Source organism: Nuphar pumila, chromosome 3 (assembly GCF_984573655.1).
Source record: "Nuphar pumila chromosome 3, dmNupPumi1.hap1.1, whole genome shotgun sequence".
NCBI lineage: Eukaryota > Viridiplantae > Streptophyta > Magnoliopsida > Nymphaeales > Nymphaeaceae > Nuphar > Nuphar pumila.
In genome coordinates, this window is record NC_143251.1 from 147,443,458 (window position 1) to 147,459,742 (window position 16,285).

At 35.5% G+C, this 16,285-nt stretch overlaps 1 protein-coding gene across 1 annotated transcript in view; it reads left to right on the top strand.

The window, feature by feature from the left end:
* Window positions 1-5,928: 5,928 nt before the first annotated feature.
* LOC149844343 (putative methylenetetrahydrofolate reductase (NADH)) overlaps window positions 5,929-16,285 on the top strand; it is a 36,713-nt gene continuing 26,356 nt past the window's right edge. The window contains exons 1-6 of the mRNA XM_090000513.1: window positions 5,929-6,036; window positions 6,155-6,402; window positions 6,673-6,855; window positions 7,449-7,509; window positions 7,619-7,701; window positions 11,455-11,628. Coding sequence (XP_089856639.1) covers window positions 6,184-6,402; window positions 6,673-6,855; window positions 7,449-7,509; window positions 7,619-7,701; window positions 11,455-11,628 — 720 coding nt within the window. The 5' untranslated portion in view covers window positions 5,929-6,036; window positions 6,155-6,183. The remainder of the gene's footprint in view (window positions 6,037-6,154; window positions 6,403-6,672; window positions 6,856-7,448; window positions 7,510-7,618; window positions 7,702-11,454; window positions 11,629-16,285) is intronic.

Below are 16,285 nucleotides of genomic sequence, written 5' to 3' on the forward strand. Positions count from 1 at the left end.
ACCTGCTAGTAGAAAGATGTACTCAGTAGTGAACTTTCTACTATCGATACATCCTTTCAAATCTGCATTAGAGTATCCAATGACCTCTAGGTAGTCAACCTTTCTATAGGTCAACATATAGTCTTTTGTACCTTGCAAATAATGCATGACCTTCTTTGTTGCCTTACAATGCTTAATGCCTGGATTAGACTAATATCTACCAAGCATTCCCACAACAAATATGATATTTGGTCTGGTGCAGGTCTGCACGTACTACAAACTCCCAATTGTCGAAGCATATGGGACAATTGTTATCTGAGCCTTTTCATTATCATCCTGAGGACAATTCTTAAGGCTCAATTTATTTCCTTTCACTATGACTGTCAAACCAGGAGAGAAATTCTTCATTCCATATCTTTTAAGAACTCTAAGAATATAGAATTTCTCATAGAGGTTAAGGACACCCTTAGTTCTTTCACAACGAATCTCAATTCCAAGAATATATATGGCTTCACCCATGTGCATATCAAAATGAGAGAAAAAAATATTTTATCGCATGGAATATGCTCAAATCATTAGTTGCAAGAAGAATATCATCAACATATAAAACCAAAATTATGAACTTACTCCCACTAGCCTTAAGGTACATGCACTGGTCAACAATGTTTTCATTGAATTCAAAGTTCATAATTACCTGATTAAACTTTTTATACCATTGGTGGGAGGCTTGTTTAAGTCCATAAATTGACTTATTCAATTTACAAACTAAATTATATGAGTCATCTATATTGAAACCAGAAGGTTGTTATATATATATATATATACCTCATCTTCCAAATCTCTATTCAGAAAAATAGTTTTCACGTCTATTTGATGTAGCTCTAAATCAAAATGAATTATGAGGGCCATGATTATCCTCAATGATTCTTTAGTTGAGATAGAAGAAAAAGTCTCATTATAATTAATGCCCTCTATCTGTGTAAAACCCTTTGCAATGAGCTTAGCCTTATACCTCTCCACTTGACCTTTGGAGTATGCCTTGGTCTTAAAAACCCACTTACAACTAACAGGTCTTACTCCATCAGGTCGAAGTACAAGATCTCATACTTGGTTCATTGTCATATAGTCAAACTCTTCTTTCATGACATTGATCCAATATGTTGATCTTTCACTTTCAATGGTTTCTGCAAAGGTAAATGAATCATCATCAATGTCTATGAAATCATTGGGCTCTTGTAAATACACCACATAGTCTGGATGAATATCAGATTTTCTGGTCCTCATAGACCTCCATACAGGTGTTACAGATGGTTCAAAATGAATCATTGCATCATATTATTGTTGTATATTGAAATCATTAGGCTCTTGCAAATACACCACATAGTCTGGATGTATATCAAATTTTATGGTCCTCAAAGACCTTCATACAATTGTCATAGATGGTTCAAAATAAATCTTTACATCCTATTATTGTTGTATATCCTCATTAACAACTTGTTCTATTTAAAATTGATGTTCATTGACCAGATTTTTCTGGCATTATTTAAAGGGACAATGATAGAAAAAATTGGGTCTTTTTCCTTTGCAGGTATGAAACTTGAATTCTGCATTTTCTTAAATTTGAAACTTTTAGATGCATTTATCCCAATAGAACTATTTTAAAAAATCTTGCTTTATCTGTTTTCACTATTTATGGTGTATGAGATGAACAATAAAACCTAAAGCCCTTTGATCTTTTTAGATAACCAATGAAAAATCTACTAGTCATCCTAGGATCAAATGCTTTTATATATGGGTTATACAATTTAGTTTAAGCTAAACATCCCTATATGCATATATATGACAAAGAAGGTTTCCTACCAGTCCAAAGCTCGTAAGAAGTCTTTTGGACAACCTTTGTAGAAACCTTATTCAAAATATGCATTATTGTCCTAAGATCTTCACCCCATAAGGTTAAGAAAGGATTTTAGTGATTCAACATCGCTTAAACTATTTTTTTTAAAGTACAATTTCTTCTTTTACCTACACCATTTTGCTAAGCACTAACATGCATGGTATATTGAAGTACAATACCTTTCTCTTTTAAAAACTGCATTAATGACCCCTCCTTTTGTTTCATCTCAATGAAACTACCATAATATTTGCCACCTCTATCAGACCTAACCACTTTAATAACTTCATTGATTTGTTTCTTTACTTATTTCTTAAAGTCCTTAAAAACCTGAAAGACTTCTGATTTTTTAAATAATAAGTAGAGATACATATACCATAAATAATTGTCTATAAAGGTGACAAAATATTTTTCACTGGTATAACACGGGGAAACAGGTCCGCAAACATCCGTATGCACAATTTCTAATTTTTTATTATTGCGTTTGACGTTTTTCTTATATATGAAATCAAGGGATCCAAGAATTCCATATTTAACAAGTCTTTGGACTCTCTTTTTTTATATGTGTCCTAACCTTCGATAACAAAGCAAATATAATTGATCCTTCTTTAGGCTATGTTTATTTTCAATCATTGTGTTCTCAACAGAGTGAGATTCTCAAATTTGAAATTTGGTTTTCAAAATATACAAACCATCACACACATATACATAACGTATAAAAATAATTTTTTTAACAATAATTAGAGTTTTCAAATTTAAAACAAAAACAAACTTATCAAGTTTTGAAATCGAAATAAGATTTTGACTATAAGATAAAACATAAAATGTATCAACCAAATCTAAAATGAATCCTGACTCCAACACAACTCTATAGGTCCCAACATTCTTGACATGCGAACACATCTTATTTCTTGAGAAGATGCTTCTTTCATGCTCTATTGATTCTCTTTTGTTCAGAAATGCATGCAAAGAGTTGACAATATGCACCATGACACCAGAATCAATACATCAACTATGCAATGGAACATGGATCAAATTGCACTCATGAGAAATGAATGACTTATTACCTTTATTCTTGAGTAACTTCTTATACTTCAAGCAGTCTACCTTCTTATGTCTCTTCTTCTTGCAGAAGAAATACTTTATAGAAGAACCTCTTACTTAGGATTTGGCTTTCGCCTGAGAGTTTGAACTCTTTCCAGAGGTTTTCTTCTTGTTCTTTTTCTTTAAGAAACTTTTATTTGCTCCTTGCCTATGTTTTTCTTAATGAGAGACCATATGTGCACTCAACACCCTATCAGCCTTCACTCTTTCTTTCTCTTCAATACACTTGGTCAAGAGGTCATTCAAAGATCACTCATTATTATGTGTGTTGTAAGAGATCTTAAAGAGTCCATATTCACTAGGCAGTGAGGTCAAAATCAGATGGACTAAGAAGGAGTATTAAATAGTGAACTTCATGTCATTCAGCTGAGATGCAATGTTTCTCATCTTCAAGATGTGCTACCGATTATGTCGCTCTTCAGAATATTTCATAGACACCAACTTGAATATTAGTGTATTGACCCTAGCTTTATTAGAACTGACGAACTGAGTCTCAATGGCTCCCAAGAATTCTTTCACTATTCTATAGTGCAAGATAGCACATCGAATATTCTTAGCCACTCTAGATTGCAAAAGCAACAAGTTAACTCTATTCGAACCCTCCCACCTCTCAGAGGTAGCCTTCTGTTTGAATGTACTATGCTCTGTAAGAGTGGGAGATTCATCAATCCTAAGGGTCAAATCTAGGTTCATATAACCGAGAGTAAATAATATTATTTCTTTACAATTTGAGAATTTAGATATATCTAACATGAGGATGTTACTAGAATTGTTAATGATTTAAGAACCTGATACAACAATGAATGAAAAGAAAATACCTTATAATTGCTCAAACGAGACTCAGGTTGAAAAAGAAAAGGTAAAAACTAAGACCCTTTAATATTTACCTTTTCTGAGACAAACATAATTGCTCAAATGATAATACTCATAGTTATTTTGTCTCATCAATTCTCAGGAAATTAACTTTATTTGGTGAAACTAACCGATCATATAACTAGAGGTAATTCAACAATGTACCTTTGAGTACGAACATGCTTTATGGGCTCTGGTATACACATCTATTATTACACCCTATGTGAATTTGGAACACAATAACCTACCTTTGGGTAGAATCATTGTTTCATAAAGTCACATATAGTAATAATACTGAATCTTAATATGGTCTAAAGAATCTTCAATCAACACAACTCAGATCACTTTGGTGATTCCATGAGTTAGTTAATCAAGATCTTTTACTGCAAACATATTCGTATTATGGAGCATATCCATGCACAAATAATAATGCATGTATATTTATGACAAAATATGTATTATATCATCAAAAAATATAAGTTCATGCTTCAACTTATATGCATAAATAAATTTTAATGAAAACACATCACAAATGTCATGAATTTAGTCATAATTCATGCTTAAATATCATGCATAACTTAAATAATATATAATGCATATATTAGACATGCACAAGTCATGCTTCCTTAACAATAAACAAGTATTAAGTATGAATAAATAACAAAAACATGCTTTAAAATGGATTTGGAAAGAGTTGTGGATTCTCTCTTTTATTTGGAAGCATAAACAACTCCCTCAAGGATTCAAGCTTATAACTACTCCTGATTTCTCATCCTGTTTTGAAACTTGTAGCATGGTATTTGGGCCGAGCTAGGGCTTATAAATTAGGCTTAAGCTCGCGCGAAACGGGTTGGGCTGCAGCCCAACTAAGCCTATATGTATATATTTTTGTATAATACACACACATATATATAATAATAATAAAAAAAATACATAATATTATGTATGCATATATATTATGTATATATAATATAATACACCAGACTCGACTCTATTAGGCCCATGAGCATAACGGGTGAGCCATGGGCCAAGGTTTTCCCAACGGGCCGGCCCAAAGCGGGCTGTTAGCCTAGCCCTTCAATTTATGGGCCAAGCTTTAACGGGGCTGGTCAACAACTCAATTGACCCGGTCTATTGATGGGCTGGGTCGGCTCATTATCAACCTCTAGTTGCTAGCCTCTTAACTGCACCATCATTGCAGTTAATAATGAGGTAAAATAGGCGAATATAAGATTTAATGGAGTAAACTGAGGTAAAATTTTTGAACCATTAGAAATTTAGGAACCCATCAGAATCCTCGCGACTCAAGGAGTTAAAATACCTGTTCTTTTTAAGAGGAGTTCAAATGGATATTTTGGAGTTGAAGTCAGCAAATTCCCATTGGAAGATCTGGCCTCCCTCTAACTCTTCCCAAACATCAGCCAATTACCCATATTCAGTGCCACATCATATAACTGCCTCCAGTTACATCCCAACTCCTCCCATAACAGGCTTCCAAACAGTCTAAAATGTTCTCTTTTTTTGATGTTTTATCAACAAAAATCAGGGAAAATAAATGGTTAGTTAAGTAAATAAATAAATCATAAAAAAATGCATTAAATAAAAAATATTTAGAAAATAAAGAATATTGCTTTTCCTTGTTAAACAGCTGATATTGTGGTAAAATAAATGTTAATGTCGTATTATTTTGGCTTGTTTAAAATGTCAATCAAAATATCATGATTATTTCAAGATATTCTTAAAAATAACGCTGATATTTTGGAACATGGTGGTGATATTTCGGACAGCATGGATTGTGGAGATTTAAAAGGGAAAATCAAAGGAAAGTCCCAAGAATGCAAAAATACGACATTCTACCGATTATTTAACATTTTGCAAATTTGTCCTCTTATAAGCGCAAAATTGTCAATTCAACTGCTTAACAGTTAAACTAACACTTGTTAAACTCATCGACTAATTTGCAATATAGGACTGGTTTGGAAAATGGCATAAAAAGAGGACTGTTTTGAAAATTTCTAATAAGAAAGGGACCACTTTGCAAAAAACCTAAAATATTTACGGGTCACAGACTCGCTGGCAGTTGAAAGGGACACTGTCGGCGCGGTTGTTGAGTGAACTTAGAAATTCACTTCCCCTCCTTCCTAGTAGGCTGAGTATATAACTACATACATTCGTTCCCACAAGGGCGCGCGAACGAGAGGGTGGGTAAGGTAAGGAGGTGGTGTTGGACTGGATCTCTCTCTCTCTCTCTCTGGTGATCGCAGCCTGCAATTCTCCCCTCCTTCCTTGAGTTCCTCTTTACAGATCTCTTCTTTCTTCTGTGAAAAGGTGAACAGAAGAGCCAAAAAAGCAGAAAGATGAAGGTGATCGAGAAGATCAGGGAAGCTGCCAAGGAGGATAGAGTAATCTTCTCCTTCGAGTACTTCCCACCCAGGACTGAGGATGGGGTGGACAATCTGTTTGAGAGGATGGAGAGGATGGTGGCTCACAACCCATCTTTCTGCGACATCACTTGGGGAGCCGGCGGATCCACGGCGGATCTCACTCTCGAAATCTCCAACAAGATGCAAAACATGGTAAAATCCTCCTCTTCTTCGTACCGTCCCCCTCCTTCCGGATCCAAAAGGAGGGCAGACGAACGAATCCGTCCTGCATTATGGAAATTCCTTTTCGCCTTCTTGGCTCGCTTGGTTATTGCTCGCTTCGCGTACTGCTGTTTATACCGTTGGTCCCTTTCCCAATCAACGGGATATCTTCTTCTTGTTATGCATAAAAACCAAGCCTAGATCTTGCCGTTGATCGATTTGGACGCATATCTGACAATAGATCCGTGATCGTTATTGTAGATCTGCGTGGAGACGATGATGCATCTGACTTGCACGAACATGCCGGTTGATAAGATCGATCATGCCCTGGATACCATTAAATCCAACGGCATCCAGAATGTGTTGGCCCTCCGTGGAGATCCTCCTCATGGGCAGGATAAGTTTGTGCAGGTGGAAGGTGGTTTTGCGTGCGCACTTGATCTGGTACTCAACGCCTCTTCCTTCTCTTGCATTTTCATATTGACGATTCTGTGTTGCACCTTCCCTTGGTTGACGGCAAGTGAAGAATTGCACTTATATTTCGTAGATCTTTCCTTGGTTCGACCATGACTCTTTCTGGTTTAGTGCCATAATTAATTTTATATTTTCTGTTATCCGTTGTAGAGAATATTGTTTGCTAACAGTCCTTGATTGAATAAGAAATGTATTTCTGCTGTCGGAGCCACAACGTCTCCCCCGTTTTAACGACTGCTTACATTGTTCATGTACTTGCATATCCACCATAAAAGTTTAAATTGTGATTTTGAATGAGTTCATGTACTACGTGTGCGATCTCAACCAATATTTTGTGTGGATAGAATGAACTTCTTTTAGATTTACTGAGCAATCGGGGCCATTCCTTTTTTAACAAAGTTACTACCATCAGAGCTCAGGAAATGAACTTAAGATTTCAATGTCTTAAGCTAGTTCCTTCTTTTGACATGTAATTAGGTGTTCCTTCTCTTCTTCCCCTTGCTTCCAAGTACGATCAATGTCTTTATCTTCTTAATTGAACGTGATTGGCAACTTTTGTGTAGGTGAGGCATATACGTGCCAAATATGGCGATTACTTTGGCATCACTGTTGCTGGTTACCCAGGTCAGTATTCATTTATCTCTTATATACCAAATACCATCCAGTGTGCAGTACCGACCTCTTCCTTCATTTTTTTTTGCATTTCCCTTGTGAAATATTTCATGCATTTCAGAGGCTCACCCTGATATGATAACAACTGATGGCGGAGTTTCTGAGGAAGGTTATCAAAGTGATCTTGCTTACTTGAAGAGGAAGGTGATTGGACACTTTTCTTTTTAACTGTGATAATGATGCATGACATGGCTGGCTGTACTTTGTAGAGGCACACTAACTCAGGGATATAATGAATAGAAGCACTAATGGCATTAAGTTTTGACAAAACTAGAAAGTTGGAGATGCATGGAAGACCTTTCTAATTTTCATGTCTTTCATGTCTTGTTCAGGTTCTTGAATTTCTTTTATGAAAAAATTTCCCATTTTAAGCATAGGCGGCTGCCTTGTAGTTGCTTTGTGTGAGCTTTTATTCCTCTTCAGCATTAGTTTGTCTTTGGTGTTTGTGGCAAGCAGGATGATTCTCCTTGTCTTTGCACTGGGTGCTGTTTGCATTGCACACTGTTGTGGATACTCTGAAAAACGAGTCTGACTCTTCCAGACATTGTGGTTGTCCTTTCATTAGGTGTATCTATTTAGGGGAGATCCAGTGTCTCTGTGGGAAGTCAACTATGTATCCACTAACTGGGCCGCAGCCTCGTTGCTTGCCATTGGAACAATGAACCAAATATATTTTTGATGAAAAGGAAGGATTGAATCTTTTCAAATCAGGAATCAGTCATTTCAGAAATGGTTAGTGGCTTGATCCAATGAAATTTAGGGGTGGTAAAGTAACCAGCTGCCTGTGAACTGCTCGGATGTAGCTTGTCAAGAGCTCTTTTGAGCTTAAGAAAATAGGCTTGGCAAACAGAGCTCAAAACCATTTTGTTTGGTCTTAGAGACTCCCTGAGCTTGAGCAACTCCTTCCTCAGCTTGATAGATATGCTTTAAGAAAGTATACAACTATGTGCTTAGTTTACATATCAACCATTACATGAAGTGCAATTGGTTGAGGTGTACAAGATGTCATGGTTCTGATTCTTCTTGCCTCCATTTTCTTCATAAAATCAAAATGCTAAAAAGATTGTTTTTGAAAGTTTTGTAAACTCAAGCTCATGGAAGGAGGAACTTGATTAACAATCAAGCTAATGCTTCTTATGAGCTTGAGCAGGCACTGATGCTTAGAAGCCAAGACTGGTGTTGTCTTGGTTCTTTTGCAGCATGGCTGGTATTATCTTGGTTCTTTTGCAGCACCTTTTGTCATATATTTCTTATGGAAGACTAAATTTGGTTCATCTGAACTCTCGAAAATACATTACCAACATCATTATTATACCCGCCCCTCTAGATGCTATGTGCTATGTTAAAAAGAAAAAAGAAAAAAGAAAAACAAAAGAAGAAGGTAAAAGAGAAGGAAACAAAGAAAGAAGCTTCCAGCAGTATGTGATATGATGTGATTAAAGAGAACCATAGTCACCAATACTAGTGATATACAAAAAAGGGAAATATCATGATATGTTGGAGTATTGCAATATATCATGACCTTATTTCAATATGTTGTTGAGAAATTCAAGAATTTGTTTTTTGAAATGTTCAATATCATTATTTAATTTTAAAAATGTCCAAGGCCTTGAAAAAAACCACTTATTTTTAATTCTCTTGAGAAAAAACAATGCTAGGATATGCCGAGACTGATACTGGTGACTGTGGGGACAACTTAAATTGGCTTGTTAACTAATTGTGTGACATGCGTATGTTGCCGGTCTTATCAATTTTCACCTGCTAAGCTGAATTTCTCCTCAAACATATCCCATTTATTAGTCATTTGGCAACAGCACAGTTTAGTTGTACTTATAAACAGGATTGTTGTTTGATAAACTTGTTATTTATCTCTATTTAATAAACAAAATAAAAATAAAGTAAAACACTTCCCGTTTTATAATCAAGGGAGAGGGGTGGGAGCATGAATATCTTCAATTTTTCCCATTTATATTTATGCTATCTGCTTAGAATGTGCTATCATCATAAATTCAACCCAATTTGCTCTAGGTTGATACAGAACTTTTTATGTCTGACATTAGACCCCTTTGACCCATGGTTAAGCCAGACACAACTCATGGATCTAGTGTGGATCCATATGTTGATCCACTTAAGTTTTTGACAAAAAAATTTACACGTGTAGTTCCTGCATCAATTTAGATAGGAACTAGCAAAGCTCTGTATAGGTTTTGAATTGAGCCCATTTGAACCAAAACAGAACCGATGTAAATCCACTCATCCTCAACTTTGATCTAGATGATTCAGACCTGCATTAGATTTGTGGTGCTGATTTTAGATTTGGTAAAGTCATTGGGTTAATTGGATCCAACCTAAGTGCAATCTATATATATTGAAGCACATTCATATTTAGAAACCATTTCAATTAAATTGTCATCCAAACAACACTAGTTTGTTTCTGTTTATTGTTCATAAATACTTATAAATGTTATTTTTATTTATTATTAATAAAGAAGAAACATAAAATAAGGCCTAAGTGTATTTTACTTTCTCTTTTGATTGGATATTGATGTTTTCATTCGTATGTACATCTTAACTCTATTCTACTCTACAAAATAGCACTCAAGAGTGGCTCTGCTAGTCTTCTTCATCCATTTGTTATTTTCATTTCTGTACATTTGTACATTATTTTTATGTATTACTTGTAACCATTTAAGACACATACACTATGCTACCCTACAAAATAGTGCTCAAGATTGAGGGACACTAAATGCCCTGTTTGATTTCATTTCTCATTCTAAATATAAGGTGCCTTTCATCAAAACAGTAAAATAAGGCATCGATTTACTAGTCCTTCTGTACTCTTTTACCTTTTAATGGTCCTGTAATGATTATTGCTGTTAGGAGGGTGGGCGAAATTTTTGAAAAGGTAAACCATGGTTGGCCTGACTTGGACAGCTCTGACAGGCTTTTTTGGATGATGATGAAAATGATAAGGGGTATATTCCTTAAACTTTACTGAGATTTAGACAATTAGACAAACATAGGGGTGCATTAGCCTGAGTTGAACAGTTCCAACAGTTTTTTTGGATGATGGTGATGATAGGGGTTATATTTCTCAAAGGAGTTTTCGGGAATTAGAGCCTTAATGGATCAGATATGACCTCTGATTTGAATCTGATAAACTAGTTTTTGGATATGGAGTTCAAATTTTTTTGGAATGAAAATATGGTGCTCAAATCTAGTCAGAATGTCTTTAGATCAAATTCAGACATATGATCACTGATCAGACTCTTCAGATGCAGACTTTGTTTTGAATCAAGATTTCTTTCAAATCTGTGTTCAGGTTCAGAATAAATACTATGCATTTGGAGACAATTGAGATTCTTTTTCTTGTAATGCAGCACTTTTGTGATTTTCCAAAATATCTCGCTTACATGTTCTTTTCAATTCTCTATCTTGTTTGGAAGATAATGGGAGATGAAGAATGAACAAAGATAGATTAAAATCTTTTAAAAATAACTGGATCAAATTTTGGGTCAGAGAAAGAAATGTCAATTATCTCTTCCTTTTGGAGAAATCCAAAATAGTGGAAATGAAAGAATTTATGTGGGCAGATTTCATGCCTATTTTTTCATTTCCTTCAGTTCTTTTATCGCAAACAACAAAAATGATTTTAGGAATCCTTGATTCCAGCAACCACTCTGATTCTTCTGTTTCCTTCTGATGTCGAATTCCCTAACAGCACTCAGTTTTTTCATTGATTCTAGTTTCAGCCATGCCTTTCACAAGCTATAGAAACAACATAGTTCTTTTTGTTTTGCATTCTCTTTCATGATTGCCATGTGAGGCTTCTATAGGTTTAAGTTACATGACGATGATGCTTGTTTGTTTATTCTTAAGTTGAATATCTTTTTATAGGTTGATGCTGGCAGTGATCTGATTATTACCCAGCTTTTTTATGATACTGACATCTTCTTGAAGTTCGTGAATGACTGTCGACAAATTGGTATAACTTGCCCAATTGTACCGGGTATCATGCCTATAAATAATTACAAAGGATTCTTGCGCATGACTGGATTTTGCAAAACCAAGGTATGCTCAATTAGAAAATTTCTTCAGGTTTTGTTTGTTTGGAAGAATTCAGTTGTTGATATTAAACATGGTCAAGCATTGTTTTTCCAATTTGTTCTGGAATGTTTATGCAACAATTCAGTTATTGGTGTTAAAGATATTGAGCTTACTTTGATTATTATCTTCCTTTTTCAGCATATAAAAAATAGGGTATCTGAAATTCATAGCATCTGTAGGCCTTCTCTGTTTAAGAAGAGTTTAGTTGTGGTGAAGGTCGTATTTTGTATTTCTGGCAAACATGTTTTTGTTATTATATTTTTTGTTGATCTTCATCTTCATTTGTAATAACTAAAAGATGGTGTAAAAAACATTCATGGTTTACAGGAGCAAACCTAAGTCAAGTGTGGAAGTTAAAATAAAATGATACCAATGTAAAATAATTAAATTATTTTAGGTCCCATGAGTATTATATGAACATTGAACACATGCTTTATGTTTTTCAAAATAAAAGAACTTAGTTAAAATTTTTGATAGTAGTATCATATAATATAACAACTTTAAAAAATAATTTTTTATTTAAAAAAATAATAATAATATAGTAGTATCATATAGAATTTTCAGTCATTGATTGACTGAAAAAGATATCAATGTTAAACCAAATGCCTCTTAACTCCTTGACAGAGTCAAGTGTCAAGGTTCAAATACTTAAAATACTTCCCTCAAGCAAAACATTTTATTCCCTTTGGCCAAAAATGATTTATTATATTAAATAAGCAGTTCCAAGAAACTTATGTGTGTGAAAATGTGGCATTAAAGGAGAAAAAAAAACACGGATTCTAAGAAATACAATACACACTGATCCACATAGATTTAGAGAGTTCCAATGCAGACAAACTCTACATTAGATTGCATAGGAAAGCATGAAGAATATCTACTTTGCGAAGTGGCTTGGCCATATGATGTGCATCTATGTCACAGGGATTCGGCCAGACAGGTGCCGCACCCGCGTCGACGCGACGCGGGTGCGGCACCCGGTGCAGTCAACCCGACCCTGGGTGCAGTCAACGCACCCAGGGTCATTTTGGTTCATTTTTTGGATTTTTTTTTAAAATTTTTGCCCTATGAAATAAAAGATTCTGTGTGGGCTCAGCCTTCACTGCAGAAACTAAGAAGAGAGAGAGAGAAGAGGGAGGTTCACAATGGCTGGGGGCGGCGCATGTTAACCCAACCTCCCAGCCCTAAACATTATAAATAGGGAAAAATACAATAGCTAGAAAAATTACAGACATGCCATTAATGAAATGGCATTGAGCATGTGTTAAAAGTTAAAACATAACGTGCGTATGGATCTGGATCCAGATCCATACGCATACCATATTTTAACACCCTCCCTCAAGTTGTACGTGGTCTTGGAGCATGTAAAACTTGCTCTTCAAATACCAAAATTGATGTCCTGTTAACCCCTTGGTAAATAAGTCTGCCACTTGATCTTCTGTTCGAACATGACGTAGTTCTATCTCCTTCATCTCGACTTTCTACCGTATAAAATGTTGATCAATCTCAATGTGCTTCGTTCTGCTATGCTGAATAGGATTACATGCAATGTTTATTGCGCTTTGATTGTCACATAGAAGAAATGATCGAATAATTGTCTCTCCAAGATCACTCAATAAGTGTCTAATCCATGTAGCGTCTGCCGTGCCTGCAGCCATCGACCTGTATTCAGCCTCTGTACTTGACCGTGCCACTGCCTTTTGTTTTCTGCTACTCCAGGACACTAAATTGTGTCCAATATATACACAATATCCAGAGACATATCGTCTTTCATCTGGATCCCCTGCCCAATCTGCGTCTGTATAAGTGATGAGTTCATGCCCTCTATGCAGGTTATCGTTCTTGCGATAAACAAGTCCATCTCCTATAGTTCCTTTTAAATATCGTAAAATGCGCTTCACAGCTTCCATATGACCTTCCGTTGGAGCATGCACAAACTGGGATACCTGATTGACAACATAAACTATATCAGGTCTGGTAAAAGTCAAGTACTGCAATGAAATGAAATGGGGATCTTCGAAACACGAGCTTTGATTAACAAGAGCAAGTGTCAAGAATGACACTAAAGCATAACCCTTAAAAAGGGTATAACTGGAAACAAAATAAAAATAAAAATGTATTCTTTATTGATATGAAAAACCAATTGCTTAAGAAGCATTGGAGTGAAATACAAGAGGGGCTGCACCCCTTTATATACACAGCTGAAAGAGGACTCAATAGAGCTGTTGGGCACAGTCCAACAGCTCTATTTAGAGCTGTTGGAATGTGTCAGTCCAACAGCTCTATTGCTAGTCAAGTCTGGACAGGACTTGACTAGCAACAGTCATTCTAGTTCAAACTGAACTAGATGACATAAAGACAAAAAATAAAAATAAAGGAAAAAAAATACAGAAAAGAAAGAAATTAAAAATGTATTTATATATATATAATAATATAATATTATTATATATACATATTTGTACAGTTTTACATTTTAACACTCCCCCTCAAACTTACGGTACAATGAGCGAAAGTTTGTCTAAGAGAAAGTGAAATCGGGGAGCAGCGAGAGGCTTTGTAAAGAGGTCTGCTAACTGATATTCTGAAGTGACATATGGCAGATCAATTATCCCGTGTAGATATTCCTCTCTGACGTAGTGACAATCCATTTCGATGTGTTTGGTGCGTTCGTGGAATGTTCTGTTACTGGCAATGTAGATCGCACTTTTGTTGTCACAACACATTTGTGAAGCCTTTGTTGCTTCAACTCCCATGTCAGCAAGCAGTCGTCGGAGCCAAACTACTTCCATGGTCGTGGTTGCCATGGCTCTGTATTCAGCTTCGGTGGATGAGAGGGATACCTTCTGCTGCTTTTTACACCTCCACGAGATTAATGATTCCCCTAAAAAGACACAAAAGCCAGTGGTTGAGTGTCTGTTATTGGGATCACCTCCCCAATCAGCATCAGTATATGCAATTAAATCAAGAGAAGAGGAGGAAGATAAGAAAAGTCCTCGTGAAAGAGAGGACTTGATGTATCTGATAATACGCATGACTGCTCCCATATGAACAGAAGTAGGAGCATGTTGAAATTGACTTGCTGTATGAACAGCATGTGCTATATCTGGTCTGGTAATGGATAGATAGGAAAGTGCCCCGACAAGCTGTCTGTAAGGAGTAGGGTCTGCAAGAAGTTCTCCATCATCAATCTTCATTTTAACATTAACAACTTCTGGAGTGTCAACTTTCTTATCATCAGTAATACCAGACCTGAAAACAATATCAAAAGCAAATTTAGTCTGAGATAATAAATATCCTCTAGGAGAATAAGCAACTTCAATGCCTAAAAAATATCTCAACAAGCCCAAATCAGTCATTTCAAAATGAGATTTAAGAAGTGTTTTGATTGTTTCAACTCCCTGTTTATCGCTTCCGGTGATGATCATATCATCCACATAAAGAAGAAGCACAATGATTCCTGCATCAGAATTCTTAATAAACAAAGCAGTGTCAGTTAAACAGAATTGAAAACCAATATCAATCATAACACGACTAAACCTATCATACCAAGCTTTTGGTGCTTGTTTAAGTCCATAAAGAGCTTTTTCTAAGCGAAGGACTTTACCCTTAGGAATACTTAGACCAGGAGGGGGTTCCATATATACTTCTTCAACTAGCTTTCCATTTAAAAAAGCATTTTTGACATCCATTTGAAAAATAGACCATTTTTTGATAGAAGCTATGGCAATTAAGGTTCGGACAGTAGTCATACGAGCCACCGGAGCAAAGGTTTCTTCATAATCAATCCCATATTCTTGGGCATAACCTTTGGCTACTAAACGGGCTTTATATCTTTCAAGAGTACCATCACTCTTGGTTTTAATTTTATAAACCCATCGACATCCTATAGTTTTCTTCCCTGGAGGAAGATCTTGAATATTCCATGTAGAAGCCTTTTCAAGTGCATCTAATTCAACTTTCATGGCTTCTATCCATTTGATATCATTTTTTGCTTGAAAATATGTAGATGGTTCTTCATATGAGTGAATTAATGCAATAACTGCCCTATATGTGGGTGAGAAAGACTCGTATGATACAAACTTTTCTGGAGGCCTCGAGATTTGGGATGATTGTCTAGTTGGAATGTTAGAATATTTCTCAAGTGCACATGGAGTATTAGACTCTTGTCGCCTGGAATATTGAATACTAGTATCTCTATGAACTTCTTCATTTTCAACATTAAGATCAATAATTCTTGGATCATCATCAAAGTTACAATCAAGGTCATATTCATCAGATGTTGATGTTAGATCTAGCAAAAAGGAGTACTCAGTGACGTCTTTTAATTTTCTAAAATCAAAGAAGCTCTTCTTTTCAAGAAAGGAAACATTTCTAGACACATATAGTTTATTATTTTTGAAGTCAAAACATCTATAACCTTTCTGGTTTTCAGCATATCCTAAAAAGGCACAGGGAATCGCACGAGGGGAAAGTTTATCATTTTTGTCAGTAAATATGAAACATTTGCACCCAAATATTCTTAATCTAGAGTAGTCTGGAGAAATGTTCATAAGTTTTTCAATGGGAGTGATATTTTGTAACGAAGAAGATGGCATCCTATTAATGAGATAGGTGGCAGTTAAGG